This window comes from Lissotriton vulgaris, chromosome 8 (assembly GCF_964263255.1).
Source record: "Lissotriton vulgaris chromosome 8, aLisVul1.2, whole genome shotgun sequence".
Lineage (NCBI taxonomy): Eukaryota > Metazoa > Chordata > Amphibia > Caudata > Salamandridae > Lissotriton > Lissotriton vulgaris.
Genome location: NC_141696.1, coordinates 1371618045 through 1371635685, shown reverse-complemented (window position 1 = coordinate 1371635685; position 17641 = coordinate 1371618045). Strand labels below are relative to the sequence as shown.

At 51.6% G+C, this 17641-nt stretch overlaps 1 protein-coding gene across 1 annotated transcript in view; it reads left to right on the top strand.

Moving 5' to 3' along the window:
- DONSON (DNA replication fork stabilization factor DONSON) overlaps positions 1–16660 on the top strand; it is a 108730-nt gene extending 92070 nt beyond the window's left edge. The window contains exon 10 of the mRNA XM_086935340.1: positions 14492–16660. Within this exon, the coding sequence (XP_086791466.1) occupies positions 14492–14629 (138 nt within the window). The 3' untranslated portion in view covers positions 14630–16660. The remainder of the gene's footprint in view (positions 1–14491) is intronic.
- The last annotated feature ends 981 nt before the right edge of the window (positions 16661–17641 follow it).

The window sequence follows — 17641 nt, the reverse complement described above, 5'->3', positions numbered from 1 at the left end:
GAGGAGATGATGTATTAGGGGGAAGAGCCATGTTTTTAGTTGCCTACGAAAGGCAAGTAGGTTGTGTTCTCTTCGGGTGGAGAGTGGAAGGGAGTTCCACAACTTTGGAGCATTGTAGGAGAACAATCGCCCCCCAGAGCGGGCCTTTTTTATTCTGGGGACGCTGGCCAGGGAGAGGGAGTCTGATCGGAGTTGTCTGTTAGAATGATGGGGTTTGACGAGGGATCTCAGAATCGGCGGGCCTCTGCCTTGCATTATTTTGTGTGAAATGCAAAGGGTCTTAAAGGAGATCCTTTCCTTAATCGGGAGCCAGTGTAAGCTTTTGAGGGCTGGTTTGGCAGAGCATCTAGATTTGGTCCCGGTCAGGAGTCTGGCGGCTGCGTTTTGGGCGCATTGCAGTCTGTTAATGACCGATGCGGGGGCCCCAAGATAAAGGGCGTTTCCGTAGTCAAATCTGGAGTTCCCCAGCCCCTGCATGAGCAGTTTCCTGGATTGGAAGGGGGTTAAGTGGAGGATTTTCCGCGCTGTTTGAATGAGGCCGAAGCAAGTGCCTGTGGTTTTTCTGGCCTGGACTTTAAAGTTGAGGTCTTGGTCTAACCAGATACCAAGGCTTTTGACTTCGGGTTTGGGGGTGGGAGGTGATCCCATGCAGAGTGGCCATGAGAGGGATGGAGGGAGTTTGCGTCGGTTTCCCCAGAGAAGGATCTCGGATTCCTCTCCGTTTAATTTCAAGCGCGATTCGCACATCCAATGGAAGATATTCTCGAGACAAGCGGACAGGTTGTCCAGGCTGCTTTTACTCGACTGGTTTATGGACACTACCAGTTAGGACAATCATGCTGGCTACTGGGGGCTGCTTGAGGATATATATTTTTCCGAGCGCACAACAAAATTTTAATGTTTGTAAATGAACTGTACTGACTAACAAATCCAATAAATTTGATGTCGAATACATAATTTTTTGTGCACTGTATACTTTTATCAGTAAAACTGAGTGCAAATGTAAGGAGTAGTTTCTTACCTGTAACTCCAGTTCTGTATTAGGGGTATCTCTGTTATAGTCATAATCTAGTGAATAGTCCCGCCCATGTGCGTGGACCCCGGAGCAATCAAAAATAATCTCTTTCGCTGTCTTCTGTGCAATCCTGCATAGACACTTAAGAGAAAATTAAAGACAATAATGCAGCCTATACCTGTAAGGCTACACTGTCCAGTACTTCAACTAGAAATGCAAAGGAAATTCCACCAATATCACCTGTAACAGTCTGCTAAGTTTCATCCATAGATTAAACTTCCCCTTCACAAAATCCTTGGAATGATAGCGAGGAAGAAGAGATGGACAGACAAGCCCCATAGGCTGCCATTATATGTCTGGAAAAGGGATACCGTGCCTTTAAGGAACTCTCCAGAGACCCTCTGTATCCCATGATGCACAGCAAACTCCTTTTACTTCCAGTTCTTTTTGAAGGTGTATAAAGCAAGGCCTGTAGTGTACATTACAGTACCATTTTCTCCACAGGGGAGGAGGGTGGGCGCTTATGACTATAACAGATACCCCCTACTACAGAACTGGAGTTACAGGTAAACTACTCCTTCTGTAGTAGGGGATCTCTGTGTATAGTCATAATCTAGTGAATAGAATGGCAAGCCCATTCCAACAACAATCCGGCGGTGGAGAAAGACAACACCATTACTGTGCACACAGATTTTTTCACGAAGCCTGCCCAACCTGAGCATCTGCTCTGGCATCAGAGTCCAGACAGTAATGCTTAGCAAAGGTATGGACCGACTTCCACGTGGCAGCCCTGCAGATCTCTGCAATGGGAACATTAATTATCAAAGCAGTCGTAGCCGCTTTGCCCCTGGTGGAATTAGCCTTAGGCTTACCTCCTAAGGTCTTATTAGCCTTCTGGTAACATAACTGGATACAGGACACAATCCACCTAGAGATGGACTGTTTAGAGGTAGCAAGACCAGTGCTGACCGACCCATAGTTAACAAACAGTTGGTCTGATCTACGAATCTCCTTGGTCTTATCCAGATAGAATTTCAACATCCTTCTCACATCCAGGGAATGAAGAGACCGTTCCGCTGGAGTGGAAGGATTCTGGAAAAACTTAGGTAAAGTTATGACCTGACCTGACCTGGTCAGAGCTGGTCGCTCCTCCCGCCGCGTGGCCCACCCAGAGTGTGCCTGTTTCTGCTTGCCGCCGCTGCCAAGTCTGGATCTGCCCCCTGAATTGTGCCTGTAATTGCTCCTTGCCTAGTTTGTATCTGCCCCTGGATTTCTGCTGTAATTGTTCATTGTACTTGTTCCTTGCCTAGTTTGTATCTGCCCCCGGTTCTGTGCCTGTAATTGTTTTTTGTTCATCCACTGTACCCCTGTTCCCCTGTGCCCTAGTGTTGCGCCAGGATTGTTTCTTAGTATTGTGCCTGTACGCGTTCAAGTGATCGTTTGCTTCGTTGTGCCCCTGTTCGACTCTGTGCCTCCACCGCTGCTTCTGACCCACCCCGCTCCCTGCCGCTGCTCCCCTGCGGCCCCACCCCGGTCCTCTCCAGCATCACCGCTCCCCTCTCCACTCGCCACCCCGCCCCCGCCTCCCAGCTGCTCCTCCCTCCAACTGATCACAAAAGGTGGTGTCCGCGAGGTGGGGAGCTGTGACCTGACCTGGTCAGAGCCGGTCGCTCCTCCCGCCGCGTGGCCCACCCCGAGTGTGCCCGTTTCTGCTTGCCGCCGCTGCCAAGTCTGTATCTGCCCCCGGATTTGTGCTGTAAATTTTCATTGTACTTGTTCCTTGCCTAGTTTGTATCTGCCCCCGGTTCTGTGCCTGTAATTGTTTTTTGTTCATCCCCTGTACCCCTGTTCCCCTGTGCCCCAGTGTTGCGCCAGGATTGTTGCTTAGTATTGTGCCTGTACTCGTTCAAGTGATCGTTTGCTTCGTTGTGCCCCTGTTCTCCTCTGTGCCTCCACCGCCGCTTCTGACCCACCCCGCTCCCTGCCGCTGCTCCCCCGGGGCCCCACCCCCGTCCCCTCCAGCATCAACGCTCCCCTCCCCACTCGCCACCCAGCTCCCGCCTCCCAGCTGATCCTCCCTCGCTCCGCCCCCTCACTCTCCACTTATGGCAGAGTCCGCACGTACGCGCAGCGTTCACGCGCAGCAGGCGCGCCAATGGTGCGCCAAAGGCAAGCCCGTCTACGCCCGTCCACGCCTGGACCGTGCCCAGCGCCAGACCCCCTGGCCCCTGCAGATGCCATCCCACCCACCCGCCGGACGTTTGACGCCGCCACCCTCAGCACGATCAACACCGGCTGCCACCAAGCCACCCCAGGACGCACCCACGGACCCTTCACCTGCCAATCCTGCAAGTTCTCCTGCATCCGGACCTGCACTGCACCCGCACCCGCCAAGCCGAACACCAACAACAACCACCTGAAGTGCATCCTACTCAACCCCCGCTCCGTCCAGACACGCCGTGGAACTCTGGAACCTGCTCGACACCACATCTCCTGATGTCGCCTTCCTCACAGAAACCTGGATGAACGCCTCCTCAGCACCCGACATTGCCATAGCCATCCCGGACGGATACAAGATCACCCGGAGGGACCGCGTCAACCAGACAGGAGGAGGCATCGCCATCGTCCACAAGAACACCATCCGCATCACGACCAGCTCCGACGATACCCTCACAGCCTCAGCACACCTCCACTTCCAGATACACACCGACCCCAAGACCACACTCAGAGGCACCCTTATCTACAGACCCCCAGGACCTCGCACACAATTCAGCAAAGACATCGCAGACTTCATCTGCCCGCACTCCCTCTCCTCCTTCGACTACATCCTCCTAGGGGACCTCAACTTCCACCTGGAGAACAACGACATCAACACCACCACCCTGCTGGACAACCTCGCCAACCTCTGACTCAAGCAACTGGTGAACACCCCCACCCACTACGCCGGACACACGCTCGACCCAATCTTCTCCTCCAGCAAGTACATCTCCAAAGCCACTCCACCGGACTCCACTGGACAGACCACAGCTGTGTCCACTTCAGCTTCAGAAAGACCACGACTCACCTCCACCCGCAACAGGTTCCCCGCAGAACCTGGAACAAGATCACCACCACCAGCTCACCACATCTCTGAACCAGAACCCTCCTGCCAGATCAACGGACCCCAACCAAGCAGCCAACAACCTCAGACAGTGGATCACCAACTGCGCTGACGACCCCGCACCCCTGAAAAACCACCCCAGCAGGCCCGGAAGCAAGAGAGCCTCTTGGTTCAACGAAGACCTCAAGAACTCCAAGAAAAACTGCCGTTCCCTTGAGAAAGCCTGGCGAAAAAACACGACCGCAGACAACATAACCGCCCTTAGGCACGCCACCCGCAAACACCACAAGCTGATCCACACCACCAAGAAGTCTGCATTCAAGGATCGACTAGACAACAACGCACACTACAGCAAGGAACTCTTCAACATAGTCAAAGAGTTCTCCAACCCCAGCGCCGGAAACAACGACATCACTCCTTCACAAGACCTCTGCGACTCACTCGCCTCATTCTTCCACAGCAAGATCGCAGACCTACACAACAGCTTCGACGAACAGACCACGCTTCCAACCACAGAACCAACACCCCCCACCACCACCACCCTCCGCGCCTGGACCCCGGTCAGCACCGAAGACACCACCCGCACGATTAACACCATCCACTCGGGATCGCCAACCGACCCATGCCCCCACCACGTCTTCAACAAGGCCGACTCAGTCATCGCACCCCAACTCAGAGACATCATCAACTGCTCCTTCAACACCACCACCTTCTCGAAAAGCTGGAAGCATGCCGAACTCGGCGCCCTACTGAAGAAACCATCAGCGGGCCCCACCGACCTCAAAAACTACCGCCCCATCTCGCTCCTCCCGTTCCCCGCCAAAGTCATCGAGAAGACAGTCAACAGCCAGCTTGCCGCCTTCCTCGAGACAAACTGATCCCTCGACCACTCAGTCGGGCTTCCGAGCCAACCACAGCACCGAGACCGCCCTCATCGCAGCCACTGACTACATCCGGACCCTGCTCGACAACGGGGAAACAGCGGCCCTCATCCTCCTGGAACTCTCCGCGGCGTTCGATACTGTCTGCCACCGCACCCTAGCACAACGCCTCAGCAACGTCGGTATCCATGAGAAGGCACTGGAGTGGATCATCTTCTTCCTCGCCGGAAGAACCCAGAGTCCGCCTCCCCCCCCCGTTCAGATCCGAGGCCACCGAAGTAATCTGCGGCTTACCACAAGGATCTTCACTCAGCCCCACCCTCTTCAACGTCTACATGAGCCCCCTCGCAGCCATCGCACGGCAACACAACCTCAACATCATGTACGCCGACGACACCCAGCTGATCCTCTCCCTCACAAACGACCCTGCCACTGCCAGAACCAACCTACACGAAGGGATGAAAGAAGTAGCCGAGTGGATGAAGAACAGCTGCCTGAAACTGAACTCTGACAAGACAGAAGTCCTTATCCTTGGATCATCACCCTCTGCCTGGGACGACTCCTGGTGGCCCCCCGCCCTGGGCAGCGCACCCAAACCAACGGACCACGCACGCAACCTGGGCTTCATCCTGGACTCCGTCCTCTCGATGACCAGACAAGTCAACTCCGTCTCATCTTCATGCTTCAACATCCTACGCATGCTCCAAAAGATCTTCCAATGGATCCCCACCGAAACCAGGAAGACGGTCACCCAAGTCACCAGCCGACTGGACTACGGAAACACCCTCTACACTGGAACCACAGCCAAACTGCAGAAAAGACTCCAACTCCTCCAGAACGCCTCCGCTCGACTCATCCTGGACATCCCCGACACAGCCACATCTCCGGACATCTGAGAGACCTGCACTGGCTCCCCGTCAGCAAGAGAATCACGTTCCGCCTCCTCACCCACGCACACAAGGCCCTCCACGACCTGGGCCCCAAGTACCTCAACCACCGCCTGACCTTTTACACTCCCACCCGCCACCTGCGATCGACCAACCACGCCCTCACTGCGGTTCCACGCATTCGAAGAACCACCATGGGAGGAAGATCCTTCTCCTACCTGGCAGCCAAGACTTGGAACTCTCTCCCCATCCACCTCCGTCGGACCCAAGACCACCTCTCTATCAGGAAGCAACTCAAGACCTGGCTGTTTGAGCAGTAGCGGACCCCTCTCCCTCAAGTGCCTTGAGACCCTCCGGGTGAGTAGCGCGCTATACAAATTTCTTGATTGATTAACATGAAAATCAGAGATCACCTTAGGAAGGAACTTAGGATGAGTACGCATTACAACCTTAGCAGCATGAAAAACAGTTTAAGGTTCTTGACAACATAATGCCTGAATCTCACTCCTCCTTTGTGCCAATGTAATGGCCACAAGGAAAGCCGCCTTCCACGACAAGTGCTGCAGTAAAGCCTTATGAATGGGTTCAAAAGGTTCCTTCATCAATCTGGACAGCACCACATTCAACTCTCAGGAAGGCGAAGGATTCAGTACAGGAGGAAACACTTTCTTCAATCCTTACAAAAAATCCTTAATCATAGGGACCTGGAAGAAGGAAGTCTGTGAAGGACATTTCCTATATGCAGCCAACGCTGCGAGATGAACCTTAATAGATTGAACATTAAGGCCAGACTGAGCCAAATGCAAGAGATATGGAAGGATCACATCTTCCTTGCAGGTTGTCGGATCATAGTTATTGGACATACACCAGATGCAGAACCTCTTCCACTTGTAGGCATAAGACGTCCTTGTGGAAGGCCGCTTAGCCTCATTGAGAATGTTCATGCAATCCTCAGGCCGATTTAGTTGTCCATATCTCAGGAGCCATGCCGCCAAACAACAACGAGAGGTTGGGGTGCACCATCTGCCCCCGAACTTCGTGAGAAGGTCCGACCGACATGGTAGTCGCAGGTGAGGCTGAATAGATCGGTGGAGCAGTTCCGTGAACCACCACTGTCTGGGCCACTCCGGAGCAATTGGGATCACCCATACTCTGGACCGGGACAGCTTGATGAGTGCCGCCGGTATCTCAGGAATGGGAGGAAATCGTACAGAAAGCTGTTCGACCAGCTGATCCATAGCTCATTCTCCAGAGTCCCTGGTTGGTAATACCTGGAGGCGAAGTCTCTGCATTTTCTGTTTTCGGCGGTTGCGAACAGATCTACGTCTGGAGTGCCCCACCTCTCGAAGATGCCTTCTAGCACCTCGTCGTTCAGAACCCACTCGTAATTTTCTTGTACGAGCCTGCTGAGTGCGTCCGCCTGAGCATTCTGCACACCTGGCAGATGGGTGGCCGTTATCATCAGTCCCCTGGCTAGCAGCCAGTGCCAGATCGCCTGAGCTTCCAGTGACCGGATGCGTGATCGCGAGCCCCCCTGCTTGTTGAGGTAATACATTGTGGTCGTATTGTCCGTCTGCACAAGCAAGGAATTGGTCTGGAAGGACGGATGAAAGGCCTTCAGTGCCAAGTGAACCGCTCTGAGTTCCAGGAAATTGATGTGGTACGTGGATTCCGCTGGGGACCATGTACCCTGGATCTGTAGATGGTCTGAATGCGCTCCCCAGCCGAGGTGAGAAGCATCCGTGACGATAGTCTGACTCGGAATGTCCTTGTAGAATGGAACCCCCTTGAGGAGATTCTCCGCTGAGCACCACCATTTCAAAGACTGTAGGGCGTGAAGAGACAGCCTGATCCTGTCATCCCAGCTCCCCCGCCTCTGATCCCACTGGTCCTCGAGACACTCCTACAGCGGCCTCATGTGGAGCCTTGCATGTGGCGTGAGGAAGAGGCCATCGACCCCAGTAGAGAAGACACCGTCCTCACTGTGGAAGATGGAGCAGCTATGAAAGCCTGAGCCTTTGGAAGGATCGGTAAGGGTCTCTCCTCCGAAGGAGACACGCTTGCTGACAGAGTATCGATGGAGGCTCCCAAGTACTGCAGGCACTGGTCAGGAGTCGGAACAGACTTGGACATGTTAATGCGCAACCCCAGTTGATTCAGCAGAACGGCTGTCCTGTTGAAGTGCAATTGCGCTTCCTGGAAGGTGGAGGCTTTGATCATCCAGTCGTCCAGGTAGGGGTAGACAAACACCTTGTTCTTGCTCAGGTGCGCTGCTACCACCGCCATGCATTTTGAGAGTCCTGGGAGCAGAATTCAGTCCAACGGTGTATTGATAGTGATTGGTGCCGACCAGGAACAGCAGGAACTTCCGGTGTTTCCGTGCAATGGGCACATGGAAGTATGCATCTTGCAGGTCTATTGCACAAAGCCAGTCTCCCCTCTGCAGCTGAGGATAAATCTGGTGCAAAGACAGCATGCAAAACATTTCTCTGCAAATCCATTTGTTTGCCTGTCGCAAATCCAGAATGGGCCTAAACTCGTTCTTGTCTTTCTGCGAACCGCGAGTAAAGACCCTTTCCCCTTTGAGACAGAGGGATGTCTTCTATCGCCCTTTTTCTTAATAGGGTATCGGCCTCCACTTGGAGCTCGCGCAGCTGGAACTGCGAGCAAACCGGTGGAATCGCTGGAGGCGGGCTGACGAAACGAAGACTGTATCCACCCACTTGTCCTGAGTATTTTTTCTCCACTCTACCAAGTGATTTTGTATGCTCCCCCCCCCCCCCCCCCCCCCCCCCACCGGAGCGGGTAACGGACGAGGGGGGAAGTAGCACTTAAGGGCCTAGACCCGGCCGGGCCTTTAGGCGTCTAGGAGGACTGCTGGCCGCCACTACCCCTTTGGCGCTTCTGGAACTGGCACCGCTGGTGCTGCTGCTGCTGTTGCTGCCGCCCAGCTTGACGACCTTGCCCTCTTCCCTGGACACCGTAACGTCTCTGGAAAGGACAGAAGGTCTTTTGCTTGTTCGGCTTTTCCAACCCGACAGCCGTCAGGGTTTCAGCCTCCGCCTTCATGCGGGCCATCTCCTCATCCGCATGTTTTCCAAAAAGAGTAGCACTCGAGAAAGGCAGGCTGGCTACTCTCTGTTGCGCTTCTGGTTTTAGTCAAGTCAGGCGCAACCCGGCATGACGTGTCAGGGTAATTCTGTGGCAGTAACCATGAGCCACCAGGAGGGAGGAGTCCACGGCAGAGCTGATTACCTGGTTGGAGACCATCATACCCTCTTTGATCTCCTGGAAGTCCTCCCTCTTGTCCCTAGGAAGGTGCTCTAGGAACTGCTGCAGGGACTCTCATAACGACCGGATATATCGACCCAGGAGAGCTGCTGCACTAGCGGCCTTCATCGACGTAGTAGCCGTTCCGCATACTTTACGTCCCGCAGAGTCCATCGGACGGCTCTCTTTATCTGGAGGCACCTTAGAGGCCGGGGCAGTAGCGTGCAGATTTCCTAGCTGCAGTGACTATCACCGAGTCCGGCACTGGGTCCGATCTGAGGAACGCTGAATCCGAATCTGGTGGTCTGTATGTCTTTTGCAGCCGGGAAGGGGCAGATCTATTTGACGCCGGCGTCCAGAAGAGCTCCAGTGATGGCTCCTCTAGCCCTGGCACCAAGGGCAGCCAGGGTTGAGACAACTGCCGCTTGTGTAGGTTCTCAAAAATCACAGATGTCGAAGGTGTGGGGACAGTCAGGGTAATCCTCAGCTTCGATGCCCCTCTCAACAATACCTCCTGGAACTACACAATGTCATTCACTGGTGACACCCTCGTAACTGGGGAATCTGACAATGTTGGTGAATTTTCCCGGGCACTTGTGGAATCCGTATGACTGGACCTGGACCTGTCCCTACGGCGACGATGCCTGGACAGTGTTGACGAGCGACGGTCACTCCTTGAACGATGTCTCCTTCCAGACCTTGATCTCGACCTCCTAGGCCTCTGGCGTTCCACTGGCCGGACAGGAAGCGGAATCTGCAGAGGCAGAACCGGACCTCTAGGTCTTGGGGGGCGATGGAAAACGCGGCAACGACACCGAACGTGGAGGAGGTCGCGGCAGAGGAGGAGGAGGAGGAGGAGTCGTCGTCGTCGGAGGAGGAGGATTCTCCTTAGGAAATGGCGGAGCCTAGATGGACAATAGGTCTGCGAGTGTTCAGATGACCTAACCACTCTCCTCTTCTTTTGTGCAGGCCTTGAAGCGGATGTCCTCGAGGCCGATCTCCTTCCAGACGAGCGCCGGCGCCGCCGCGACCAGGGACTCGACGTCTGTCCCCTAGACGTTGATTCGACCCAGAGCCCTGGGAGCAGATAGTAGTCCTCCCTCTCGACGTCGTAAGTCCTCGACGTCGACTGGGATCTGTGTCTTTTCCTGGCCTGTTCTTGACTGGGGAGCCCCCCAGAGGCCACAGCACGGGCAGAGCACGACCCTCCATGCCCAGACCCAACTGATTCCTGTTGTCGCCGGAGCTCCAGGCCTTGGAGACTAATCTTCTCTCTTTCCCTGAGGGTCCTCCTGGGAAGGCTTGACTTGGAACTCTCTCCCCATCCACCTCCGTCGGACCCAAGACCACCTCTCTTTCAGGAAGCAACTCAAGACCTGGCTGTTTGAGCAGTAGCTGACCCCTCTCCCTCAAGCGCCTTGAGACCCTCTGGGTGAGTAGCGCGCTATACAAATTTCTTGATTGATTAACATGAAAATCAGAGATCACCTTAGGAAGGAACTTAGGATGAGTACGCATTACAACCGTAGCAGCATGAAAAACAGTTTAAGGTTCTTAACATAATGCCTGAATCTCACTCCTCCTTCGTGCCGATGTAATGGCCACAAGGAAAGCCGCCTTCCACGACAAGTGCTGCAGTAAAGACTTATGAATGGGTTCAAAAGGTTCCTTCATCAATCTGGACAGCACCACATTCAACTCCCAGGAAGGCGAAGGACTCGGTACAGGAGGAAACACTTTCTTCAATCCTTCCAAAAAATCCTTAATCATAGGGACCTGGAAGAAGGAAGTCTGTGAAGGTCTGTCAGTCTTCAGGGACATGAGAGGAAGGGAGACGGAGGATACACACTCTGTGTGCATCTGATTTGGCCTTCTGCCTGGCACACTCAGGACACTTGTTGAACAGGGCTGGCATATTCGACAGAAGAGTGGCCAAAACTACCAAAAAAGTTTAGCAAAAGGAAGAAGCCAAAAGACGTAGAGTGAAACCCTCTAAACACTTTAAAAGGGCCAAAAAAGTGTTTAAACACCCAAAAAGGGAGAGCTCCATGCTCCAGGGTTCTGCTAGCAGGAGCCGGAAAAAAGAACTGAAAGTAAAAGGAGTTTGCTGTGCATCATGGGATATAGAGGGTCTCTGGAGAGTTCCTTAAAGGCACGGTATCCCTTTTCCAGGCATATAATGGCAGCCTATGGGGCTTGTCTGTCCATCCCTTCCTCTCTATCATTCCAAGGATTTTGTGAAGGGGAAGTTTAATCCATGGATGAAACTTAGCAGACTGTTACAGGTGATATTGGTGGAATTTCCTTTGCATTTGTAGTTGAAGTACTGGACAGTGTAGCCTTACAGGTATAGGCTGCATTATTGTCTTTAATTTTCTCTTAAGTGTCTATGCAGGATTGCACAGAAGACCGCTTAAGAGATTATTTTTGATTGCTCCGGGGTCCACGCACATGGGCGGGACTATTCTCTAGATTATGACCACACACAGAGATCCCCTACTACAGAATGGTCATTTCAACTGAAGATGTGTTGCCAGTACGCCGCCATGTCATGCATACTCCATGTTACCCCACTCCACACAACTGCACTCTTCTGTGCACCACTCCACTTTTACTCTACTTCTCTCTACTCCACCCCACTACTCTCTACTCCACGCCAATGCACTGAACCCCACACTACTCTACTGTGCACCACTACACATTTTGCTACTTCACTCTACACCACGCCACCGCACTTTGCCACTGTAACTCCAGTGCACTCTGCCAATCCCTTCTACGCCACTTTCATCTACTCTGAACCACAGGATGCCTACTCTGAAACAATCTACTCTATGTCACTGCACTTGGCTCCACCCCATTTTACGCAACTGCACTCTATGCCAATGCACTCTACACCACTTTCCTCAAAACCACTGCACTCTACGCCACACTATTCTACTTCGCGCCACACTATTCTACTCTGCATCACTGTGCTCTACGACGCTCTATTCTACTCTGCACCACTGCACTCTATGCCACTCTATCCTACTCTGCACCACTTCACTTTACCCCACTCTATTCCTCTCTGCACCACTGCACTTTACGCTAATCTATTCCACTCTGCTCCTCTGCACTCTACACCAATTCACTCCACGCCACTCTATTTACACAGCTGCATATCACGACCGTAAACTATGCAACTCTGCACTGTCTGCTGCTCTGTCATTGACTGCCACTGCTCTACGCCAATCCTCTCTGCTAATCTACTCTGCACTACGGCACTCTACGCCACTTCACTCTACCCTGAAACCATCTTCTCTATGCCACTACAGTCTACGCCACTCTATTGCACTCTGCGCCTCTACACAACATGCCACTGCACTCCATGCCAATACTCTACACCACTTAACTCCAAAACAATACTCTACGCCACTGCACTCTACACCACTGCGCTCGGCGCCGCTTTCCGCCACTGCGCTCGGCGCCGCTTTCCGCCACTGCGCTCGGCGCCGCTTTCCGCCACTGCGCTCGGCGCCGCTTTCCGCCACTTCGCTCGGCGCCGCTCTCCGCCAATGCGTGCCACGCCAATCTGCACTCTACACCACTTATCCCTTCCCCCTCTACTCTGCACTGCTCTACTCTGCCATTGCATTCTACCCCCGTTATCTCTTTCTCTTCTCTACTCTACCATTGCATTCTACCCCACTTATCCCTTTCCCTACTCTACTCTACTCTACCATTGCATTCTACCCCACTTATCCCTTTCCCTACTCTGCCATTGCATTGTACCCCACTTATCCCTTTCCCTACTCTGCACTGCTCTACTCTGCCATTGCATTCTACCCCACTTATCCCTTCCCCTCTACTCTACCATTGCATTCTACCCCACTTATCCCTTTCCTCCTCTACCCTGCTCTGCCATTGAATTCTACCCCACGTATCCCTTTCCCCCTCTACTCTGCCATTGCATTCTACCCCACTTATCCCTTTCCCTACTCTGCACCCCTCTACTCTGCCATTGCATTCTACCTCACTTTACTATGTGCCTCTCCACTCTGCTACGCCACTTTGCACCACTCCATGTAACTACTCTAAATCGCTCCACTCTGAAACAATTTACTCTACACCACTGCATTCTATACCACTGCACTTTACACTACTCTGCACCACGCCACTGCAATCAACGCTGCACTACTTAACGCTACTCTACAACAGTGCACCCTGTGCCACTACACTCTACTCAGTCTACTGTCACTCTGTCCTAAGCCACTGCACTCCACACCAATTCACTCTTACCGCTTTACTCAAAGTCAATGCACCCTATGCCACTGTACCTATGCCAACTACTATGGAGTATAGTGGCATAAAGTGCAGTGGTGCACATTCTACTGTACACCACTGCACGCTTCGTTACTCCACACTATTGCATTCTCACTGCACTCTACATCACTCTATTGTACACTGCATTCTGCACCCCTCTACGATTCTGCACTCTGCATGACTGCACGTTACACCACTCTATGCCTCTGCACCACTCTACTCCAATGCACTCTGAATCGCTCTACTCTGCGTGACAGCACTGCACTCTTCCCTGCACTACTTCATTCTATCCTGCACCACTTCACTCTGTTCCACTTCCAGTCTTTGGTTGCCAGGCAGGCTGCTGGAAAACTCTGTAGCATTCCCATTTATATTATTCTGCAAGCTTGAATGTACATGGTGTGCAATAAAGCATGCAAAAAGGTTTTCCTCAGGAAATTATTTTCCCTTGCACCAGTATTGGGGAGGAGGGGGTGGGGGGGGTATAAGTGTTGGGAAATGTTACTTCCCATTCCCACACAATGGACACAGATAGGAATAAAGTGCTTACTTTTTCCCCAGGGTGTCAATGGGAGAGAAAGTTTGTGAACACGAGAGAGGGAACACTAGTGGGAACGCTATGTCTGGTGGCCTAGTGGACTAATGTGCCCACTGTAGCGGCCTGTGTTTGACCTCATGGTCACAGGTTCAAATCCTGGTGGGATCAGTCAGCCCTTCATCCATCTGAGGATAAAATGAGTACTATTTATTTGGGTAGCAAACGTCTGTTATTCTGCACCAAGATACCCTTGGGTAAATGTGCGCTTCACAAATATATGTTATGGTATGTTAACGTGAGAGAGAGCATGAGGGAACACGAAAGAGAATGTACAAACTCTCCAGAAGGAAAATGCTTTTTGAAGCTCTGCTTGCTCTGAATAGATCCAATTTTCATGGCACGGGTGTAGCAGACTGTAATGACGCAGGTGTTTTGCATGCAAGTATTTCATAGTGCTATTGCTGATGTGCTGCCTTAAATAATGCATTTGTTTTTCTGTAGGCATCCTCTTGCAATGACCTTGCAGCCTGTGGATTGCATCCGACAACATTGGATCAGCTCATTCAAGCGCCCGTACTTGGGAAATCTTCTCTTCGACAGCTCGAAATGAGCAGCTACAAATGCACTTGGAAGTTTTGAGGTCCATGGCCCAGTTTATGGGACAGTTGGTGGACTTTGATGCTGCATCCTGCAGTAGGACTCAGCGCCTACAGAAGATGGAGCGTGTTGTACATGACAGACTTGTGTTTTAGAATGAATTTTATACTTCAGTTTCAGATCACTTTTAAACTTTTAATGTTTCCAAGCCATGGGGACTTATTTGTGTAACGAGCACTGCCAAAGGAAGAGGCTGAAATGCAGCCTCTTCCTCACTCGCCTTCTCAGATGATTGATTGGTCGCATGGCCAGAAGACAACCTAAGATGTCCCAATGCTGCTTCCCTTGCTTGACAGAAGGCAAAAGTGGAGAAAGGGTGGTGTGTGTTTAATTGTCATAGATTGGTTTTATTTTTTATTTTAAGCTCATAGCCATTTTTTATTTTTTTTTGGGGGGGGGGGTCAGAGGAATACAGGCTTTTATTGATTAAACTGTTGTTACTGCCATCTTTCAGACACGGAAATGAAGTACACCAAAAAATGATGCATGATCTTAGCTAATGAAGGCAGCGTTTTGTGTCTGACCAGGAGAATGGTATAAGTGTGGCTGCAGCCTTTTGTCTGACTAGGAGAATGGTGGGAGTGTGGCTGCAGACCTGAAGCGTTTTATGCCCGACTGGGGGAACCGTGGGCGTTTGGCTTCAGACATGCAGCAGTTTGTGTCCGGGGAGAACGGTGGGAGTGTGCTGCAGACATGCAGCCGTTTGTGTCTGACTGGGAGAACGGTGGGAGTGTGGCTGCAGACCTGCAGCGGTTTGTGTCCCACGGAGAGAACGGTGGGAGTGTGGCTGTAGACCTGCAGCGGTTTGTGTCCCACGGGGAGAATGGTGGCGGTTTGTGTCCCACGGAGAGAACGGTGGGAGTGTGGCTGCAGACCTGCAGCGGTTTGTGTCAGACGGGGAGAACGGTGGGAGTGTGGCTGCAGACCTGTAGCGTTTTATGCCCGACTGGGGGAACCGTGGGCGTTTGGCTGCAGACATGCAGCAGTTTGTGTCCGGGGTGAACGGTGGGAGTGTGCTGCAGACTTGTCCGATGGGGAGAACAGTGGGAGTGTGGCTGCAGACCTGCAGCGGTTTGTGTCTGACGGAGATAACGGTGGGAGTGTGGCTGCAGACCTGCAGCGGTTTGTGTCCGACGGGGTGAATGGTGGGAGTGTGGCTGCAGACATGCAGCAGCTTGTGTCCGACTGGGAGAACGGTGTGAGTGTGCTGCAGACATGCAGCGGTTTGTGTCGACGGGGAGAAAGGTGGGAGTGTGGCTGCAGACGTGCAGCGGTTTGTGTCCGACGAGGAGAACGGTGGGAGTGTGGCTGCAGAAATGCAGCGTTTTAGTTGATGGGAGGTTCCTCATCAAGTCAACGTTTCAATTCCAAGATCTGCAAATGGCTGGCAGTGGTAATATTACCGAATCATTATCTTAGTGGATGCGTTTTTATAACCTTGATCTACCTCTCAAATGTCACAGAATACTAATGTGTTTTAAAGCAGTTTATTAAAGAGAAACGAAGCTGTGTTATCCTGCAATGAAAACTGCCAGGATCAGCTAAACTTGTTCTTCCGCAATAGTTTTTATCAAACAGACTGCTTTTTGTGTATTACTTAACTGACTGTTCTTTGTGTACAAAAAGCGATCACCATTTGCAAAGTTAGTTATTTGTTTGGATGCAGATGATTACTTTTATACCCACAGTCGCATGCAGTGTAACCCCCCCCCTTAGCCATTTTTAACACTGCCGAAAGTCCGCTTTGTAAGTGAGATATAATAGTATTGAACCCTAGCCACAAAGTTTGGAGACACTGCCAGAAAAGAGTACAAGCACTCAGGTTGACTTTAAGATGTTCACTGCCAAAGGCCAGGTACAAGGTGTGCAGAAAATAGACTGAAATAGTAAGTGGCACTTCGACATAAACCGAATGTGCTGTTATTTTTTGCTAACCTGTCTGCCAATGTAGTTTGTCATCCAGTGTTTTCGTTAGTGTTTGTTTTAATTAGCAATAAAGATTTGCTACATTTGGCTGAACTGTGTCCTTTAGTTTGTTCTGTAACTTAAGTGTTTCAATATCAAAGTTGCCAGTGGCTGAGAAAAGCAACACTATGTTAAAAAAAATAATGTGAAATTAAGTCTTCTGTTTGTTTCCACCCTCCGCATAACTTCTTTGTTTGATTTAGGATTTTTTCCTATTTTTAATGTTTAAACTTTTATACAGTGCATGGCTGTCCCACCAGGACTTCCCAGCGATGACTAAGCCAACAAACTACCTGATAACGCATACTGCACGGCTCAGAAGAGGAAGGTGTTACGCAGCTTTTTTAAATGGACTAGCTAGATATCATAATAATTAACTGGAGAGCGAGAAAATCCTAGTGTTTGGGAGTTGGAACTCAAATCAGGGGCCACCGGCTCAGGCTCTGCTCACCTGCGGGGCACAAGCAAGCCTCGGATTGGCTGGCCTAATGGCCTGGTTGTAGGGTTGAATCTGTTTTCTGACCAAAGTAGGCCTGACTGGAGAAAGCACAAAAGGCCAGCTATAGTGCCTTAAATTTGATTCTTTTTGCAACAATAAGTCAATGCAGATGGGAGGAGACCAAAGCTTTATGTGGGAAACCAGAACAGACGTGATGTCTCTTTCTGGATGATCTGTAGTCGTCTTAACAGTGTCTGGGACCTGAGTTGAGATATAACACAACCCGTACATAGTCAGGCGGTAAGTGATAATTGTCTGGATGACTGTTGTTTTTAGGTCGAGCCTGGGCTCCGCGAGGCAAGTAGATGTGGTTGACAAGGAGCCATTCCCATATCTGCTGAGCAAGAAGGGAAAGCACTTGAGATCTCGTTCCGCCTTGCTTTCGGAGGTAAAACATTGTCGTAGTGTGGTTTGTCCTGATAAGCACCGACGCACCTTTGATCCAAGGAAGTAAGGCCTTCAGACCTAAAAACAGTGCTTTGAGCTTCAGAATGTTTGACACTCCCATTCTGGTTTGGACCACTTGCAGT